Source organism: Myripristis murdjan, chromosome 17, assembly GCF_902150065.1.
Source record: "Myripristis murdjan chromosome 17, fMyrMur1.1, whole genome shotgun sequence".
Taxonomy (NCBI): Eukaryota; Metazoa; Chordata; class Actinopteri; order Holocentriformes; family Holocentridae; genus Myripristis; species Myripristis murdjan.
The window spans coordinates 28,755,308-28,776,673 of NC_043996.1; the positions used below are offsets into that span (position 1 = coordinate 28,755,308).

The 21,366-nt window shown below is 43.1% G+C and overlaps 1 protein-coding gene across 5 annotated transcripts in view; it reads left to right on the plus strand.

The window, feature by feature from the left end:
• The window catches only part of dip2cb (disco-interacting protein 2 homolog Cb), a 283,750-nt gene that overhangs the window by 253,286 nt on the left and 9,098 nt on the right, over positions 1-21,366 (plus strand). For 3 of the 5 annotated variants that reach the window (XM_030075067.1, XM_030075068.1, XM_030075069.1), the window contains exons 24-33: positions 1,060-1,140; positions 2,342-2,465; positions 3,081-3,202; positions 4,003-4,114; positions 4,603-4,712; positions 9,078-9,208; positions 13,667-13,835; positions 14,846-15,016; positions 17,601-17,630; positions 20,145-20,206. In XM_030075067.1, the coding sequence (XP_029930927.1) occupies positions 1,060-1,140; positions 2,342-2,465; positions 3,081-3,202; positions 4,003-4,114; positions 4,603-4,712; positions 9,078-9,208; positions 13,667-13,835; positions 14,846-15,016; positions 17,601-17,630; positions 20,145-20,206 (1,112 nt within the window). The remainder of the gene's footprint in view (positions 1-1,059; positions 1,141-2,341; positions 2,466-3,080; positions 3,203-4,002; positions 4,115-4,602; positions 4,713-9,077; positions 9,209-13,666; positions 13,836-14,845; positions 15,017-17,600; positions 17,631-20,144; positions 20,207-21,366) is intronic. The other 2 variants (XM_030075070.1, XM_030075071.1) reach the window with 1 other exon arrangement.

Genomic DNA, 21,366 nt, shown 5'->3' on the forward strand with positions numbered 1-21,366 from the left:
ATTGCAGATCTAATTAATGAAGTGATTGATTATGGCAAAATGAACTCTATCTTTAATATGGTCATTCGTGGACTAAATGAACATAGTGATGATGTTGTCGTTTTAAACTTCGCTTCAAGAATTTGTTCAATCAAACATTTAAAAAAAATGAAAATGAAAGATTTTTTAAAAAAATATTTGTTGATTATCTCAAAGAAATGATCTTGATATTTTGATACTTCCCACATTCAAGAATGAAGCACACCTCTGTCCAGTATCACCCGGTTTCCTCCAGTATCACCCAGTAGGCTTTCAGTATCACCCAGTAGGCTTTCAGTATCACCCAGTAGATTCTCAGTATCACCCAGTATCACCCAGTTTCCTCCAGTATCACCCAGTAGGCTTTCAGTATCACCCAGTATCACCCAGTAGGCTCCCAGTATCACCCAGTATCACCCAGTAGGCTCTCAGTATCACCCAGTAGGCTTTCAGTATCACCCAGTAGGCTTTCAGTATCACCTTGTTTCCTCCAGTATCACCCAGTAGGCTTTCAGTATCACCCAGTAGGCTTTCAGTATCACCCAGTAGACTTTCAGTATCACCCAGTAGACTTTCAGTATCACCCAGTAGGCTTTCAGTATCACCCAGTATCACCCGGTTTCCTCCAGTATCACCCACACAGTGTCACCCGGTATCACCCAGTATCACCTGGTTTCAGTCAGTATCACCCAGTATCACCTGGTTTCAGTCAGTATCACCCAGTATCACCTGGTTTCAGTCAGTGTCACCCAGTATCACCTGGTTTCAGTCAATATCACCCAGTATCACCCAGTAACACCCTGTTTCGCCCAGTAGGCTCCCAGTATCAACCAGTATCACCCAGTATCACGAACCACATGAAAGGAGAATAATTCTTCTGTTTTCTAAATGTTAGCAGTTTTGACACGTTATTTATGTGTTTAGGATATGTGTGTGTGTGTGTGTGTGTGTGTCTGCGTGTGTGCGTGTGCATGTGTGTGTGTGTGTGTGTGTGTGTGTGTCTCTCAGTCTCACTGTGTTGTTGTTGTTTGTGTCTTGCAGTTCCTCTTTCTGTCTGAGGTGTTACAGTGGAGAGCTCAGACCACGCCAGACCACGTCCTGTACACACTGCTCAACTCCAGGGTGAGGACACACACACACACACACACACACACACACACACACACACACAGAGGTCCAATACTGACATTTTGCAAGAATTATGTTACCAAAAACAGCTTTAATCAGTTAAATAAATGAACAAAATGTACAAAGAATCTAAAATATCATGTTTTTATTTACCTGTGAGGGAGGGAGCTCTGTTATATTTGTTATATTTGTTATATTGGTCAGCCTGCACATAGGAGTACGGAAGCCCGAGGCCAAAAAAGAAAAAGAAAAAAAAGTTTTACCCTACTTATCTCAACATAATAAAACAGATGACAAAAAGTTTGCAAATATGAGAAATGTGTATATTCCTTTTTAAATGCTGCAGGTTTTTCTATTTTAATTTCTGTGATGTGATGTGATTTTTGATATTATGTTGTTGTCTTATTCTATATATTGCATTTTAAAACTTTTTTACCTTTTGTTATCTAAAGAACAAAAAAAAAAAAAAACTAACAAAAAGCAGGCAGAGGGTAGAAAAAGGATCATGGAGAGAAAAAAAGGTTTTCTTAGGTGATTAGATTAAATTAGATTAGAGTAGATTAGATTAGAGGAAATTTAAATCGTCCTCGTGGAGAAAATTGGTTTGTCGCAGAAGCAAAAATAGGTCACATAAATCACCTGAAACTTTAAAATAACAACACAGGAAACAGGCGAGCGCAGTTTGAAACACTGAGAATAATAAACAAAAAAAAAAACAACAAAAATATGATCACATGTAAAGCAGACTTGTAGCAGCAGTGTGTGTGACAACACTGTGTGTGTGTGTGTCAGGAAAACAAATGGTGTGTTTGTGTGTGTGTGTGTGTGTGTGTGTGTGTGTGTGTGTGTGTGTGTGTGTGCCAGCTGCATGTGAGCTGGTCAGGATTGTGTGTGTGTGTGTGTGTGTGCGCACGTGTGTGTGTGTGTGTGTGTGCTGGTCAGGAGTGTGTGTGTGTGTGCGTGTGTGTGTGTGTGCTGGTCAGGAGTGTGTGTGTGTGTGTGTGTGTGTGTGTGCAGACCAAACGGTGTGTGTGTTTGTTTACAGCTGTTTAGCAGTGAGATGCTGCAGCGGAAAATGTGACATGACGTCTGCTGACACACACCGCTGATTGAATGTGTCACTCATCTGTTCGCTCTCTCTCTCTGTGTATGTGTGTGTGTGTGTGTGTGTGTGTGTGTGTGTGACCTCCTCCAGGGGACGATAGCCAGCTCTCTGACTTGTCTTCAGCTCCACAAGCGAGCAGAGAAGATCGCCGCCATGCTGGCTGAACGGGGCCACCTGCAGGACGGAGACCACGTCGCACTGGTCTACCCTCCTGGTAAACACACACACACACACACACACATTCATTCATTCATTCATTCATTCATGCATCAGATCAGTATTCCTGCTGTTGCATACTGACCTGCTGCTGGTAAAAATCACCTGAATCGCTTGACGGAGAAAAGAAACCAAAATATCTCACACTGTGCAAATTCTCTGATGTAAAGGTCAGTTTTTCTCATTACTGGATGAACTCTTTGTATTTCAGCACGTCTGTAGTCTTTTTTTTTTTATTTCAGTGTCAGTCCAGGAAGCTCCAAACCTCCAAATTAACACTAAAGTGCCAAAATGTTAACAGAGACGGACTTTCAGACTCTTTTTCTGTGAGAAAGGACACGAGTGGAGTTCAGAGGCAGGCGGCTGAACTGAAGGGAGTTGTAATTTTGCTCCCGAGTCCGTCGTGACAGGAAGCAGCCGTGCACGACAGATTCCCAGACAGAAGGAGATCGCTTTAAAGCAGCACTCAATTAAGGCCGCCGCTCAATATTTAACCTCCTCGCTGTGTGTGTGTGTGTGTGTGTGTGTGTGTGAGACACTCTTTACCAATCTCTTTTTATCCCTTAACTGTTTCTCCTCGTCTTCCTTCCTTCCTTGTTTCCTCGTCCTGCAGGCATCGACCTCATCGTGGCGTTTTACGGCTGCCTGTACGCCGGCTGCGTGCCCATCACGGTGCGGCCGCCCCACCCGCAGAACATCGCCACCACACTGCCCACCGTCAAGATGATCGTGGAGGTAAAAACACGCTGCTTACGTTGTTTTTTCATCTTTAAAAAAAATAAAAAATAAAAAAGACAAACGATTGTGTGCAAGGATTATTGTTGGATAACAGTTTTATTGTAGCTTTCGTCACTAACAAACGGCGAAACGACTCACCATCTGGTTCAGAAACTTCAAGAAACAAAAACTAGCTTTTTCTTTTGTTCTCCCACTCAGATGTTCTTGACGCTCATTCTCTGATTCCTCCTCCTCATAGTTTTGTTGTTACTCAGCTGGTTAGGCCAGACAAAAATAATTTCTGGGTTCCGGTTCCCGACCGAGTGTCCCATTTACCCCCTGAGTCAGGTTATTTTATTGGCCTCTGTGTAAAAATAAGATAAAATAAAATAAAATAAAATAAAGGCACTACGCGACTGAGTGGGACCTTGTTGGCATTGGTCAAACGTTAAGCAGGGCTTTTATTTTGATATACGTTGCACTCGCCTTATTTGTGATGTTCTTCGTTAAATAACTTCATGGAATCACGTGCCACCGGCAGCACTGGCTGAAAAGAATGGACTTCTGCACGGTGTGTGTGTGTGTGTGTGATTTGTCCTCACAAACCACCAGAGAAAATAATCCGACTACAAGAGAAAACCTTTGCAGATGTAGTGAAAGAGGGGAAACAGTGCCGTTGTAGATTTGCAAGTGCAGCAGGCAAACATGAATAAAACTCATTAAGATCAGAGCAAATCACAAAGCACTGCCTGATATCACAGATGTATCATGTCGTGTGTGTGTGTGTGTGTGTGTGTGTGTGTGTGTGTGTGCTGCAGGTGAGCCGCTCGGTGTGTGTGATGACCACCCAGCTGATCTGCAAGCTGCTCAGGTCCAAGGAAGCCTCGGCCGCCGTCGACGTCAGGACTTGGCCGCCTGTCCTGGACACAGGTACACACACACACACACACACACTCAGATATACAGTGAATGGCTGAGTTAGTATTGTTTGTGATGACGTTACACACATTATATCAGATATCTAGATATCAGTATGTAATAGTATGTAATTAATTTTGACTTTTATTAACTCGGCAACAAAAACTGTATTTTTTTTCTCAGTTCATAGGAAAGATTTCATCAGTAACAATGAAGAAATTCAGGAGGGAATATAAAATATCTGCCATAATTTGTATGACAGATTAAAATGAATAACTAATCTGTCACATTTTCATATAAAAGACTTTCACTTTGTCTTCAGTGTCTCTTTTCCCTGATTTCTGAATCCAAGTCCCCCTTTTACCAGACGACACTTTGATTAGAAAACTGAAAAAACAAAACGAGGATGTTTAGCACTTTAATACAGTCTGAGTGACCGTCGTAAATAAAGTTTGAATGACAGTTTTCTGATTGTTGTTGTTATTATTTTCTGCTGTCAGATGATTTGCCAAAGAAGAAACCTCCTCTGCTGTATAAACCGTCCAACCCCGACACCCTGGCCTACCTGGACTTCAGCGTCTCCACCACCGGCATGCTCGCTGGAGTCAAGGTGGGCACACACACACACACACACACACACACACATGAAATATCATGTTTCATATCTGATTTTAATGAAACTGGGAAGACATTTTGCATTGCGTTTGTGCGCTGCTGTTTTGTTTTGTGTTGTGGTTGCTTGTTGTTTGGTTGTATTAAATTCACTGTTTGGCCTGATGGAGGCGCTACAGTTTATACCCAAAATTCTTCAGCTCATTCGAGCCGTCTCAAACTCGACTGGTCCACCTATTATCAGGTTTAAAGGGCCGGGGATGAAAACACTGGGCTGAAGATCTAATAGATCTAATAGAGACGTGAACGAGAGTCGATTGTGGCGACTTTCCAAGAGTGTTTCTCTGCCACCAGTCATCGTGTGTGTGTGTGTGTGTGTGTGTGTGTGTGTGTGTGTGTGTGAGGTAAGGTAAAAACCTTCTCTTTTCCTGGCTCTGAGCTCACAAACACTCACAGAGGGACAGAGGGACAGACGGACGGAGGAGATGAGTGTGTTTCCCGTCACTAGAAGGAAACAAGATCGATACGAGAAATTAGTTTGCAAGTGTCTTTTAACGGTAGAATCAAATCATTTTAAAAAGGAAAAATCCGTCTTTTGAAGTGACGTCTGCTGGATCCACTCTGATGCCACGAAACGCAAACAAACTGATAGTTTCTAAAGGGGAAGCCGGTAACTTCAGCCCTCAGCGCCCCGACAGAGCAGACGCTGTGAAGCTGTGAAACTGAACTTTTAAGTAACGAACGTGTTTTCCAAGGCGGCGCTGGGAATATAACCCCTCATTTTCTTTTATTTCTTTAAATCTAAAACAGATTAAAGCAGATCAGGGAGTCTTGACTCTCATTACCTGACACTTCACTGTTATCCAGTGATGCTCGGGGTCACGGCTCCATTTTCTCAGCTGTAAATCTCATTTTTAGAGGTCAAGCACCTGAGATTACAGCGCACATCTGAGGAGACTGGAGGGAAGTGCAGATGAAAGTTATTCCTCAGGAGGACAGGCAGAGACTTTACTTGGCTAAAATGTCAGAGTCGTATCTCTTTAACACACAAAACCAGTGTTTCTTTGTAAATATTCATTTGTCTCTGACATGTGACCGGACCACAGCAGGGAGCCGATCTTCATCTCCTGTCAGGGATCTGTGGCTCTGACCTCTGAAGTCCAGACTGTCTGTTACTTGTACTTTGACAATCCAGGAAATTAAGCATTTTCCACAGTTTCAATGATTTGATCTGGATAAGACGTTCAGCTAAATTTAACCACTAGAACACAATCAAACGCACAAAACCTGCAGCAACTCTGAAGCGTTCTCTGATTTGCTGTTAGACACAAACCCTAACCCTAACACTGTTGAAAACAGGGACTTATTATTATTATTTGGTCTTAATCTGGTGTTCTATCTTCATCATCCACCAAGATGTGAGAGTCTCTAACACTCGCAAACTGTGTTTTAATCTGTGCGAGCTGGTGGGCTTCAGTTCCCCTTGTAGGGTAACGATAATATCTGAACCCTGAAGACCAACCAGCTGTCCAGCAAACAGAGAATATCCTGCTGCAACTGAAACGAGCACCACAACAACATGGTAGCTACTGTTTTCCTCACTAACAACATGGTAGCTACTGTTTTCCTCATTAACAACATGGTAGCTACTGTTTTCCTCACTAACATGGTAGCTACTGTTTTCCTCATTAACAACATGGTAGCTACTGTTTTCCTCATTAACAACATGGTAGCTACTGTTTTCCTCACTAACAACATGGTAGCTACTGTTTTCCTCATTAACAACATGGTAGCTACTGTTTTCCTCAGTAACAACATGGTAGCTACTGTTTTCCTCATTAACATGGTAGCTACTGTTTTCCTCATTAACAACATGGTAGCTACTGTTTTCCTCATTAACATGGTAGCTACTGTTTTCCTCATTAACATGGTAGCTACTGTTTTCCTCATTAACAACATGGTAGCTACTGTTTTCCTCATTAACAACATGGTAGCTACTGTTTTCCTCATTAACATGGTAGCTACTGTTTTCCTCTCTAACATGGTAGCTACTGTTTTCCTCACTAACAACATGGTAGCTACTGTTTTCCTCTCTAACATGGTAGCTACTGTTTTCCCCTCTAACAACATGGTAGCTACTGTTTTCCTCATTAACAACATGGTAGCTACTGTTTTCCTCATTAACAACATGGTAGCTACTGTTTTCCTCTCTAACATGGTAGCTACTGTTTTCCTCATTAACAACATGGTAGCTACTGTTTTCCTCTCTAACACTGCAGAGCTCTCTTGTTAAAGTCCTGAACTTTGCAGCAGCAGAGTCGATGTGAGAAAGTCCCTGCAGCTGAAGAGGCTCAGCTCCGTCTGTCGCACCTCTTCTGTTAAAACGTTAACTTGGTAAAATAATCCCCGGCGTGTCGTGCTAACAAGCTAACAGTTCCTGTTCCTCACGACAGTCTGATGAGCCGAGTGGACATCAGCTGAGGACTGTCAATCAAACAGGAGGAATAAAAAATGAAAAGACATTAAAATGACTAAAAGACATTTTAATATACAATTATATACTTTAATTTCGTATTCCTTTCAAGTTTCAGTTAAATTGACCTCTTCACTTTGCAGACATTCTCAGGATCTGGGATTACGTGTGTCTGTTAGTTTCATCCAGCTGAGATGTTTAAAAAGTGCAAATCCTAAATCCAGATCACACCAACATGTGATCAGTTTCTCTCTGGTCCAAGGCCGATGTGTTCACCGTCGGTCTTCAGAAATCCTGCCGACAGGCAGTCAAACAAACAGCCAGGCCTCCCTGGTGGAGCTGATGGATGCTGGGTAATTAGAAATATCTCAACAACGCAACGATTAGCATAACAAACCCTGGATGGTGGGAACCTCGGGACGCGGCGGCGAGCGGATGAATTGACCGTATTGTGTTTCTCATTGTGCTTTGGCCCATTGTAGCTGGGTGCAGCAGCACTGACTGATTTCCTCATTAAGCACAGTGATTAAACATAATGGACGGGCTATTTAGCAGCGCATGAGAAAATACGGCGGCATTGTTTTCCCGCCGCCCCGCTTCTCCTGTGCCGTTGATTAGACAGAGGATCAGCGTGTGTTTCTCAAAGTGTTTATTAATAAGTCTTTTGTGTTGTTTATTTTCATTGTAATTATGATGCAGAAGCACGAGATGCTGGAGCCGCTCGAGTGGAGATATTTCACAGTCACTAAAGGAGGGGAAACAAAAGAAAATGTACATTGTGGTAAACAGATAAACACACTGACCAGGGATGGAGAAAGAGTCTGATTTCTGAGCTGTTTGCTTAACAAACATACAGAGTGGCTGAATGACAACTTAGCTTTCTTTAAAGGGGCAGTAAGTGATGTTGTTGTGTCGCCTGTAGCCCATAATGACCATAATATATCTGCAGCGAGTGGCGACAAGTCCTGAATACTAATGACTCAGTGAATTCACCGCCTTACAAACAATGCCTCCTTCTTGGAACAAACTGGAAAAAAAAACATTCATTCGACTTGTTTCCAAAGCGAGTCAGCTGGTGTCATCAGGTTTGATGTCCTCAAAGGCCTGCAGCTAACAGGTGGGATTACAGCATGGCAGAATATTTCACTTGGAGATTAAAGAATCAACCGCTGGATGAATGAATGAATGAATGAATGAATGTCTTGGTGGCCCTATTTCAACCCAGTCATTTCATGCAACTTTATCAGTGGATTTAAAGTTTGAAACCCGTTGACGTTACACTCGGCAGGCAGCTGGACTGAAACTGGATCGCTTTTCTGACCAAACGGCTCAAAGCCAACCAGACCTTGATCACTTTTTTGAGACATTATGTATAATTTATACTGTACTCTGTCTTTTTAGCTACTTATATTGCTATTGATTACGGATGTAAAGTAGCATTCCTGCTAACTGTGCCATGTTCACAGCTTGTATTTTATCCTGATGGTCATTAATGTTCTCTGTCCCGATCAAATAAGCAACTCAAATTAAACAAAACAAAACACAAATACAACAACAAACAACAAAACAAAGCAAAACAGATCAGAGTGAACAGACTCAGGAGCTGCCGCTTGTCTCCTGATGTGGGCGGGGTCAGCAGGATTGAATCATGTGACACAAACACAGGAAGTGACTCGCAGGTCGCTCATCAAACCTCAGACCTCTGGAGGTGTTTGATCCGTCACCAGCTGACTGTCCTCTGTTGTTTACACTGCTGTTTCTATGTGGATATGATCCAGATGCTCCAGATGCATGAACCAACCAGGTGTGACTGTGGTGTTGGTGTTTTGTGGTGTGTGTGTGTGTGTGTGTGTGTTTCTAAATGTTGTGGCGTGTCTCTCTGCCGTCCAGATGTCTCACACAGCCACCAGTGCCTTCTGCCGCTCCATCAAGCTGCAGTGTGAGCTTTACCCGTCCAGAGAGGTCGCCATCTGCCTCGACCCGTACTGCGGCCTGGGCTTCGTCCTCTGGTGCCTTTGCAGGTCAGACACACACACACACACACACACACACTCAAATAGATACACACCAAGTGATTCCAGCTGGGAGCCTGAAGATTACCTGAAGATTAATTTGAGATGCAGCTCAGCTCTGTGTGTCAAGTTCTTATAGTCAGAAATCTGTAATAAACACATTTTTTAAAATTTGTTTACAGTGAATAAGGGTTAGAACATTATGATGGGGGATATGATGGCTGTCCCAATGTTCAGTTATGTGTCATAAGCTGTTTTAAGCATTTTTATGTGCAAAATCTAACCATTTTGACCCCTTGAGAATTAATAAAAAAGGTCAAACGTCCCCTCAAAAATACCACATTAGGACACCAAGACCTTGAGGAACACCACAGAAAAGCAGAGTTACAAATCAGCTGTTGGTCCTGCTTTATGTTGTACACCAAGTGTGTTTGCCGTGCTGCCAATAAGAGAATAGAAGAAAAACCCTGCACTCTTTCATTTCTAATGAAATCTCAAAGGTGCATTGATCGAGTATCTTCAGAGATCTAAAAATAGAAGAGGTCTGCGCTCGTGTTTGGCAGGTAAAAGGTTGATTTATTAGACTATCTGGCAAACGGCTAAGCCTCCCAGAAACACACTGGTGTTAGTAAGAGGTACTCGTCCTTGTTTTTTCTTGTAGATTTCTTACTCAAAACTTCCACGGGGAGGAACACTAATGAGTTAAACACGTTTTTGGAAGGCTAAGCAGTTTGTGAAATGGGCCGATAAATCAACCTTTTGCCTGCAAAACACGAGCGCAGACCTCTTTCCCTTTCAGATTCCTGCAAATAAGAAAAGAAAATCGATCTTCTTGGGAAAAAGAGAAGGAAAAAAGTATGGATGGGAGAGAAAGTGGAGAAGAGTGAATGAAAGAGTGGAGCAAGCCAAGAAAGAATTGTTTTGCTCTCGTCTCTTAAAGATGGATTCAGGCCTGATATTTGGGGGTTCGGGTGAATGGCAGCGAACATTTAGTCTGAATCGGAGCCAGTTGGAACAAAATGTTGAATCTGACCCAAATAAAGATTCAATAAAACCCAACATTTATATTTAAGCCATTAAGCCAGATTGGTCAAAACAATCCATTTCATGCAAATTCCTTCAACAGTCCATGCCTCAACTGTCAATTTCTGTAAATTTCACTGGATTTGAGAGGCATTGAGAGTGTTTCGAAGTTCACGGCTCATTTGCATAAAACTGGGAAATCTGACCTCTTATTAAAATGATAAGCTAATTTTTCCGGGCAGCGGCCAATCAGATCGGGTCGGTGTGCGCAAAACTTTGAATCTGGTGATCAAACAAGGCAAGATGGAACTAAAATGCAGCAAGAATCAGCACGAGTCCTACCATATTCAGATCTTAAATACATTCAGAGGGTAAATACGCTGGAGTGAAAGCAGCGGCAGAGCAGAGAGACGAGCGTCCCGACAGTCAGAGGGTTGGATCATGTGATCGACAGACGGCCAGACATGGACGAGAAAATGATCATCACTTTTCCCAGCTCACACACACTTCTACGATACGTCTCTGCATTCATTCAGAAGCAATTCCCAACCAATCGACAACTGCAGATTCCCCTTTTCTATCCTCATCCAGCAGGATATTCGCTGGACCTTCTTCACTCATGTGCGACACACACCCACTGGAGACCAGCTGCTGGTGAAGGACGCGATGCCATCAAATTTTTTGTCGCTCTCATGGTTAGGCAACATAAAATCTTAAACCCAAGGCTAAAATTTGGACTAACCCGACCTTTATACTTCCTAAATTCCTGTCCTGTCCAAACCGACCTGGCCCCAAAGGGATTCCCGGGTCCTGTTGGGCTCGGGCAGCTGTCTTAAAGGGAAACTTCACCCATAGAGCATCATTTTTTTTTTTTTTTTTGTATCAAGCGCTCGCCATGTGCTGCCTTCGATTGGCTGCACTTGTGCACGCACGCCTCACGACCGAGCGTGAGAGGATTCTGTGGAAATGGTCTTTGCTTTCTCAGGATCTGAGTGAAAACACGTGTTTGGGAAGCACTGAGCAGAAGAGTCGATCCTGGAGACCTGGATTATATAGCGAGACGGGTTTGAGCTGTTTAAACTGAACTTGTAGAGTTTTGCTGTGTGAAATCAAAAGATTTCTGAATTTACATTGAATCAGAGATGATTTTATCACGAAGGCTTGCGAGGACAACTTCCTTCCTCAGAGGTTGAAGGCAGCCGGCGGTGAGTGCTTGATATAAAAATTCTGCATTATGGGTGTCGTTTCCCTTTAAGGTCTACCGTCCTTCAAAGAAGATATAACTGCAGAACTTTGCAGACTTTTCCTTATCAGTCCTCTTTCATTGCCTGCTCCCTTTGTCTCTCTCTTCCTCTTTTTCGTGCCTTGCTTGCTTCTTTTCTCTCCTCCCTCTCTCCCTTTGCCTGTCAGACCTGCTCTATCTTTCCTCCTTCTCCTCCAGTGTCACACTCCCTTCATCCTTCACTGTTTCCCTGCTGCCTTTCTTCCTCCTCTTCCCTCTCTCTCTCTCTCTCTTCCTAAGCTCATTCATGGCAATCCTCCACACGTCGGCTCTCCATCTTATGGAAAATGATATGACATTATGGAAATATCACAGCGGGTTGCCATTCCCAAAAAATCCAAGACGAAAGCAGGGAAAGAACAAAGTAATTTTTTTATAGCACATGAAATGCCTCGCTTTGCCTTTCCCACACACACACACACACGGCTTAGCACACTGCTGCCGCGGCCTCGAGAAAAGTGAAGAAATTGGGTGTGTATTTTGAAATGAAGGTTTTGAATATCTAACAGTGTGATGGTGCTGTGCTGTTTCTCACGAGGCGGGGCGGCGTCAGATGTACTCACTGTGTTCCCGTAGGGTGGAAAGCGTAATTTACTCTGCTGGAGTATGAGCTGCAGGCTTTATTTATTTATTTATTTATTTATACTGGGAAGAGCCCGTCACTGGCTGCTGCTCAGTGAAAAATGCTGTGAATTTACGTTTATTCAAATTCTCTTATTGTTACTTCTGTGTGTGTGGGAGTTATTGAGGGTTTTTTTTTTTGTTTGTTTGTTTGTTTTAAAGCTGCAGCAGAATGAACTTTGCTCTTTGGCGGCCCCAAGTGGCCTCGTGAAGTAACTGTTGGGCTTTATTGGAAGTACCCACAAATCCTACAAAGTCATATTCGGGGTTCCAGACGCAGCCGCGGGTGTGGAAAACCCTCTGATGTTTACAACCTCTGACCACCAAGAGTTCAAGAAAGGGGCGATGAAAAGATGATTTCACACACTTATTACACACTTTCTAGAAAGCCACGAGCAATAGGTGTGTTTACGTATTATCCTAATGCTAAAGTTTTGTGATGAACTCGTGTGGTTGAGCGCTCGACTCTGCAAGGAGAAACATGTTTTATTAACATGCCATGTTGGAAACATGACTCAGCAATAGCAGCCTAAAATAGAGCCCTTCGGAGTTCGTATACAAAGACGTCGCACAGTAGAAAGCTGCAGCTGCATTTTGGAAACAGAAACGGTCGAAAACACCTGCTCAGACCCTCGGGACTGTGCTAGAGACAGAGGCATTTTTTTTTTTTGTTTCTGCTCTGTCCCCTCGACTCTCTTCATCACCTGCAGCCACAGTTTTCTCTTGTTGCCTTGGAAAGGACCCAATCCCAGCGGTGGAATCTCAAATCTTTGTGGGTCGAATACCGATTGTGGCAGCCACACAGACAACAAGCTGATCTAAACGTCTGATCAAATAAAATCTGAGCATATTAATTACCTGCCAGCTGTACCCGCCTCTGTAGTAACACGGTCTAAGTTGCATTGCCCACGTGTGCCACAAATGAATCTGGGCAGACGCGATTAACCTCCAGAGTCTCGGCTGGTGGGGTCGGGACGCTTGGCCACGACACTGTTTTGCGGCTACATTGATAAAACAGGTGTATTTTTTACATTGAAATCATGTCTGCTGCAGCTTTAAGTTACTTTTTCCTGTTTTCTGTTTTGAGATGTTTCATTTTAGAACACCACATGTCAAAGTCAGCTGTTTGTCTCTTAGTTTGGATATGAGTGTTCTTGTTTATGTATTTGTGGCTATGCGCGTGCTTATTTTGGTACTCTATAATCACTGCAGAGATTCGTTCCAACGCTTTATATATTGTCTGATTGCCATAACTCAGTATTTGACAAACATGTTTTTTCAAAATAGAGTATCTTTAATAGATGAAACATAATGTTCCCTGATCTATTTTACTTTCATGCCAGCAAACATTTATTATTTATTGTTTCTGTCTGTTGAAATCTTCTGCAAGCCTGTCATTAAATCATGTCTGGAGGTTTTATTTCTGTTTTGAATTATTGTTTTATTGTTTGCCCAGACAAACACAACACAAGTTTATTGTTGTGTAAGCGTACGAGTCATGGCAGATTTCTCATGTTTGAAACTTGTGGTTTGTGCTGCAGTGTGTACTCAGGTCACCAGTCCATCCTGATCCCCCCGGCGGAGCTGGAGGTGAACCCGGCCCTCTGGCTGCTGGCCGTCAGCCAGTACAAAGTCCGCGACACTTTCTGCTCCTACAGCGTCATGGAGCTCTGCACCAAAGGCCTGGGCCTGCAGACCGACTCGCTCAAGGTAGGGGGCGCTCCTCTTCAAAAGGCATCATGAATTTAGTTGGTGCTCTTGTCTAAAGAGACTTCAGCACATCGTCACTGATGAGTCACTGTAAAGACTGTTTTTGTTTTCTTAATTAACTCCTCACACACCACTGCCTCCAGACTGAGCTGTGAACTTGATACACTCTGTTTCCATGTCCAGTGACGTCGCCTCACGCTCCGACCCATTTCCATGATGAAGGGGGATTTGATTTTCCCCAGTCAGTCACTAGAAACTGACGTATCCGCCTGGATCTAATGTCATTTGAAGTCAACACTAAAGCGTCGCCATGCCAACATGCATGGGCTTTAAGAGTGGATGAGCAAAGTGGAAAACTATGATGTTGGGCGATACTGAGAAGACAAGCTGTCTGTGCACCACAAATGTACTAATCAGGGTGTATTTCATCATCCATTTCTGGCTCTCAGTCTCTGGCACAGCTTGATTACATCAACAGCGTTTGTCCTGCCTTACAGCGGGACTGATTGGCTTGGTTGGTTTTTCAATCGAGCCAATCACGGCTGAATTGAGCAACACCAGACCTGCAGGATCGCTCAAATCACTTTCTAAAGTGAATGTGTGATTCATGGGTCTGGAACCAGGCTAGATACACCAGTACCTTCATATTAAGAAAAAAAAATCCATACTCTATTATAAATTCACACGCATGTGCTGTGCTTGCTCGTTCTATCTAATCACTGATGCAATAATATGCTTATATTGAAAATATTAAGTGAAACGTTGTATGTAAATAATATGATAGAAAGTAGAGAGAATAAAACATGAATACATTTTGTGCAAAACAAAGAAATGCCACAGTTTATAAAAACGTCACTCCACACGGGCAAAAAAAATTAAAGCTAAGACACAAGAACTGGATAACTGAACGTGTCCCGAGCTCACTGTAACAACACAAGTGGTGTAAAAGAGCTGAATTTGGCACAGCTGATGTAATCTCTTCTGTCTCCATCCTCCTTGTCCGTCTTCAGTCTCGAGGGCTGGACCTGTCCCGGGTGAGGACGTGCGTGGTGGTGGCTGAGGAGCGTCCCAGGATAGCGCTGACCCAGTCCTTCTCCAAACTCTTCAAAGACCTGGGCCTGCACCCTCGCGCCGTCAGCACCTCGTTCGGCTGCAGGGTCAACCTGGCCATCTGCCTGCAGGTCAGTCGGCCCCGGACCTCCTTCACCTCTTTCTTTCTTGTTTTCTCTGCCTCTTTCTCTTCTTCGCAGAGACCGAGGACGCCTCGTGGTTTGATGTTTTGGCTGGAAGTCAAGTCATATCTTACTAAGAGCAAAGTGTTAGCCGACTCGTTTTTTTGTTTGATGGAGGAGCTGGAACGTTTGTGAAATTCCACAGTGATATTGCTACTAGTGATATATCTATTGCTGCAACATCACGGGCACTCATTGTGACTGAAATTTATCATGGACAGCTAGGAGCGATGAACGCAGAGCACAGTCTTAGAGCTGATGTGATGCCAACAAAATAGAAGTTTTCATTTCACAATCTGAGGTGTGGAGCGGTAGTATGAACTCCTTCAGTTTCTCTGGGCAAGTGAGACCAATGTCATTTGAACTCAGGTGCCAACCAAACACCGAGAAACCTGAAAATCCAAGTTTCAGTCCTCTTCCAAGGGAACTAGAATCTCAAAATGCAGGGTTTCATGAATGTAAAGTTGCAGATGTTGACATCTGATAACTGTTGCTTACACTCAGGTATTTCTTCATTTTCCTACTTGGATTTATGTGCACCAGAGTAAATAAATCACCGTAAAGAGCACAAAGATGTCCGCCATGCTTAGTTAAAATTAAAGGGACTGGAATCAGATTTATTTGTTTGGCCATTAAATAAACTGTAGCTCTGATCGCACTGTTGACCCTCAGCCACACTGAACGCCTGATGTATGTGGAGCGTGTGCAGAGTGGATGCTGCAGCACTACATCTCCACTATAAGCCGCTCGACAAATATAAAAACAGACCAGTCTTCTATTTATTTTTTACACAAAGTGTGTGCGGTCCTTTTACACAGAAATGGGTCATCAAGTGTTTTCTTTTTTTTTTTTTTAATGACTCTGGCTTTGATTGTCAGAATTTGTTTTGCCAGTAGCTGCTGGTGGTCGCTCACTAACGTTGTAACTTACAGAGCTTACTGTGGTCTGGAGATTCATCACACAGCTCTACACTGTTAGTGTGCTGCAGGTGTAGCCAGTAAAAAGATCATTCACTCTGCAAACAGTTCACACACACCCCGCACTCAGCACTTGTGTTTTGCCTCTCAGAGCATTACATGAGAATGAAAGAGCTCACTCAACTGTTTATTTTGTATCCTGTGTAGTTTGCAAAAGTTGAGATGCTTGCCTCTGTGCCACTCCTTGGAAATGTATTCAAACACTTAACCTCGTCTGTTTGCAGCTCGCAGGAAAATTGGGCACTTTGTTTTATCCTCTTGTTTTACCACATTGTTTGCTTGATCCAGCTGCTGCGTTTGTGTTGATTATCCAGGGTTAATCAATAAGGGCAGGAATGCTCTGCAACAGCAAGAACGCACCGGGAAAGTTTTTGGTGCTAAATTGGTTTCAAAGCTTTGCGGAGACGAGCTAAAACCGGTGCTTATCCGCTACAGTTTGGTCAGTTTGGAGAACAGCAAACTGCAATTTTGCTTGCACTGTGGTGAAATGTTTACAAGATTTTAATGGTCATTTTTAACCTGTTGTAGCCCATTCTAATTCCAAAAATACATGGGTGTCAGTGAAGAAAAAAGTATCATACCTTTGTTCCCTTCAGTAAGAACAGACTTTTTCTAACTGCATGGTTTTCATCCAGGAACAACAAAGAGTCAGGCCGCAGAGAGTTAACTCCCTCAGTTAGCAGGCAGCACAACAAACGAAGCTGCAGACCTTTCTCTCTCTCTCTACATGATCATCCTCTCTGCTGCTGCCTCTCATCCAAACTACTGATTTTAGAGACATAGAGCTTCCTTTCTGTATGTCTCTTGGGTTCAGCTTGTCATCCAAACATGCAGCGTCATCCTTCCATTTCAGGCCGATCATCGCTCTTACATCTCAGCTATGATTTGCAACCTTCAGAGGATCAAATCAAGTTATTCCCCGAGCTCATGTCAAAATGTCATCCAACAAAAACTGCCCTTCAGGCAACCTTTAAAGCATGTAATTGTACCAATTAAGTTTTTTTTTTTATGTACCTAGAAGCTCTGGATAATTCAAGTCACTATCCAAATTTCTATCAAATGTCCATGTTTTTTAATAGTTATTGAGATACCCTGCAAATGTAGCTCCAACCTACATACAATTAACGAAATATTGTTGCAACATTCAACATTATTGAATCTCATCATTTATGACCCTGTTGTTTGTCCAGTAGACGGTGATTTCTAACTGCAAGTTTCATAAATTAAGTAACACTGAGCCAGCAGATACTGTGATGAATGTAAAATAACTAATATTTTCTATGTTGAGCTGCACCATAACCTGATTAACCAATCACTGTCCTGCAGCTGAAACTGATATTTGACTTTACGATTCTTTCAGTTCTGACTGCTTGTTTTACTTCTTTTAGTTTTCCATTTCAACATTTTCTAACCTCCCTTCTTCCTTGTTTTGCATAACTCCGCCCACATATCTCATGTTTGGTTTTGTCTCCGCCTTCCTTTCTTCCTTCCTTCCTCTCCCCCTTGATTTCTTGCTCCTCCTCCTCTTCCTCCTCCACCCCTCTTTGCTGCTGTAGCCTCACAGGCTCGGGAAGCTTGCAGACCAGGTAGGGAACCACCATCACCCCCCCCCCCCCCGCCCCGTCCCGCCCAAACCACCGCCTGTCAGCACATCGTCCAGCAGCTGGCCTCCATGCAGGGTTTAGACTGAGGCTTCAAGAGCAGGAACGGTGGCACGAGGTTACAGTCGAGTGTAGTCAGTCTTCTTCACTGCCCGTGTAAAACCAAAAGAATTTAGACCTTGTTTAGTGTAATCATGACTGGGAAGAGTAGGAATTAAAAATAAATAAATCAAAAGAACACCGACAACAGATAATGCAGAATCATCCCAGAGGTTTTCTTGCTGGATGAGGATGAACCAGATGGCGGCCTGGCCACCAAGAAATGATGGAGAGCTCTGACATGTATTGCAAGAATAATGCATCCTATCCAGACAGAGTTATGATCCACAGCACTGAGGCGGCTCAAACAGCGGGTAAAGTAAACCGCTGTCACTCTCGATTTCACAAGCAAACAGCCAATCTCAAACTAAAGCCTGAAGTTTGTGAACCCTGACATCCGACGGCGAGGAGAATTTCCACAGTAACTGAATCTGATCTCGGGCGCCAGATGATGTCACTTTCTTCAGGTGGCGATGGCACTTCGATTCTGAAAGTGGAAGCAGCAAACAGTGCCGCTGCTCTTCGACCGCCAAGTTCAGCACACATCCTGCATCGCTCCATCTGGTTGCCAGGCAACAAGCCGCTTGTGACCTGCCTCTTTAGATGTTCAGAAGTTGAAGACTGGCCTTAGATTGTCAAGACTAGTGTAATCAAGCCTGTCTGGTGCATAAAGATTAAGAGTGACGTTTTTTGAGGTAGGGAAGTTAGCCACCTGTCCCCCCTGGTTCGGCCTGAGGTCACAGCTTTGTTGCTATGACAAAAAAAAGACACAGGTGTATTGATGCTATCAAGGTACAAAATCAATCAAAAGCCTCTCACCTGGCATGCTGGCGGTGCAGGTAGCAACATCAGACTGTGATGCTGTGGCTTGGTTTCTGCTGGTAATAATCACTAAGTGCTGTAGTGCAGCTCTGGGCTCTATTAATAAAAATCCTAACGGTTGATTTTGCCCTCTGGATCGTCTGACGGATCGGGTGTGTGAAGATGGTGCGTTCCTGCAGGCGGCCATCTTTACACATTTTGTCCCTCAGGTCGGTCTCGCCAGACAAGAGCAGTCGATCACAGAGAAGTAATGAAATCCATATTTTCAGATCCCAGATGTGCTGTAGTGTGTATGAGGCGACCTGCCGTCTTGTGCTCTGGGTGTGGCCCTCTGACTCAGCCTTCCCAGCATGCCGCTCTTCGTCCGGTGGTGGGCTGTGTACAGTGTGCTCATCCGCCACTGAACTACAGTCTGTGTCAGAGAGAGAGAGAGAGAGAGAGAGAGAGAGAGAGAGGATGGAGGGATGGTGGAGGAAGAGAGAAGTTGGGACGGGGGTCTTTCTCTCTTTCTTCTTCTTGTTTTTTTGTCTTTTCCTCTAAAATGTTCACTCTTACCTGCAATAAGGAATACACTGCACAAGGTGGAATTATCTAACAGAGGGTTAGGATCATATTGCTGGATATGCATATCAGACCTCGGTCAAAGTGTTTACAAATGGTGATTTCGCAGATGATATTATCAATTTTCTGTGAAAATGTGTTGGCTTTCACACAAAAAACGAGCTTCAAGTGAGTGCCAGAATTTTTAAAGTTGCAAAAACTATTTTTTTAGACCATCAAGTGTAATTTTTTGTGATTGACAGCTTCACTCACTGTCTTCATGTGCTAAGCCCCACCCATCTATTCCTCCAAGCAGGTTAAAACAAACGCTAAACATTATTTGCAAATATCATTTAACCCAGGTCTGATATAAACCAAGGTGAATGATTTTTTTTTTTTTTTTTTTTTTAGCAAGTCATCCTATCACACTGTTACCGGAAGCAGAGAAACAAAGAAGTGCTCGTATATTTCCAGTGTTTCTGTTCACTCATCCATGTCATCGTCACCCCTCTCTCCCGTCTTTCCTCCCCGCTCGCTCACTTTCACTTTCCCTTCCTTCCTTTCCTCTACAAGACACTCAAAGTTTCACGGTGGCTTTCTGGTTGCATGTGGATCAGCTGGAGTCTGATGTCAGAAAGTTTGGTGGTGCACTTTTTTTGCATTTTCATTTTTAAATTTTTCATTTTTGGATATCTTGGGTTATATTTTTATCGTTGTTTCCTTTTTGGTTACTCCCGCCACTCTCGCCCCCACATTGCTCTCTCCACCACTTTCTCAGTGTTGTAGACGAGTCATGGGTTTGCATCTCTGGTTGTTTTGGGATTTTTTTTTTTTTTTTTTTGGGTCTCAAACCCAAAGCTTTCTTTCTGTTGTGAAGGGAAAGCTTGCCTCTGTGAGCACTAATGCACGCGCAGTGGTAGTGGTAGAAGTAGTAACAGTGGTTGGATGTGTAGCTGTAGAAGTTGTATTAAAGTTGCAGTTCCATGAGAAATGGTACGACATGGCCGTGCTAACTCTGTTGTCGGTGGTGTTCCTCAGGGCACGTCGGGACCCGACCCCACCACCGTGTTCGTGGACATGAGAGCGCTGCGGCACGACAGGTGAGCTCAACATCACACCGCCCAGGCCTAACTTATGTCTCTTAATCTGGGTTATTTACTTCAACATTCTTTTTTCAGGATTTAAAGCTGAATAAATAAAATTTTCCAGACAGAATAAGATTACATGCCACAACAAAGGAAGAGCGGCAATCTGTTTTTTTCTTTTCTTTCTTGATTATTGGTCTCAGATGTGAAGTTCACCTTTGCTCAGAGGCACTTCAGCAGAGGACACTTGGGATCATGATTAAGATATGAAATAGATGAAAAACAAAACAAAACAAGCACATCTTAGAAATTGTGAAGCTGTCACAGAAATGTTTTCTGTATTAAAATTAAACTCAGTTCAGTTTACAGAGGGAGAAAGAACTCCTTCATAGTTCTAGTGGTTCTTATAATCAAATCATTCTCTAATGACTAAATTGTTTTATTGACTGTTTCCTTTTTAAAAATCTTTTAACCTTTATTTTACCTGGATAGCCCCACTGAAAAAGAGTCCTGGCCAGGATTAGAAGCAGTGCGTGAAGCATCAAATTTTACAAAAAACAAGGAGTCATAAAAAAAATTCTCTAATTACACCAATTCTCAAATTCTGAAAAATACCAAAATACAATACAGATAAAGACTAATAAAAATGGATCGAGCTGAAACAAAGACAGCTTTAGTTATTCTTCTGAAAGTCTTAAGCAGTGATGTAAAAAATTTGAGTCAGAGCCTTAAAACCTCTTGCTTTTTGTTCCAACGTGCAACCTGCAGCACGGGAACTGCTCTCAGGGTGAAAGAATGGACATTTCTGAAAGTGAGGCGAGGCGGTGGTGAAAACTTTCCCAGAGTAAAAGAAATCCTCAGTGGAGATTCTCATTCACATGCAGCGCTTGTTCTACAGCAGGGAAATGTCGCTTTGGGCTTATAGTGTAAACTTTCAGGTAACGAGAAGCTCAACCCGCTAAGTTTCTTCAAGACAACATGACTTGTTGAGGCATGTCAGATTGAAACCCCGGCTGTCACACTCACAGCCTCTGCACTTACTCTAAAACACTTCACCCTGGGAAACTTAAAAACCCATCAAACTCACTCTGAGTCACATTTCATTCTGTGTGACACCATAAACAGTTACTAGGAAGCCTCCAGAATTTGTTTTGCCAGAGTTCTGGCTCTCAGAG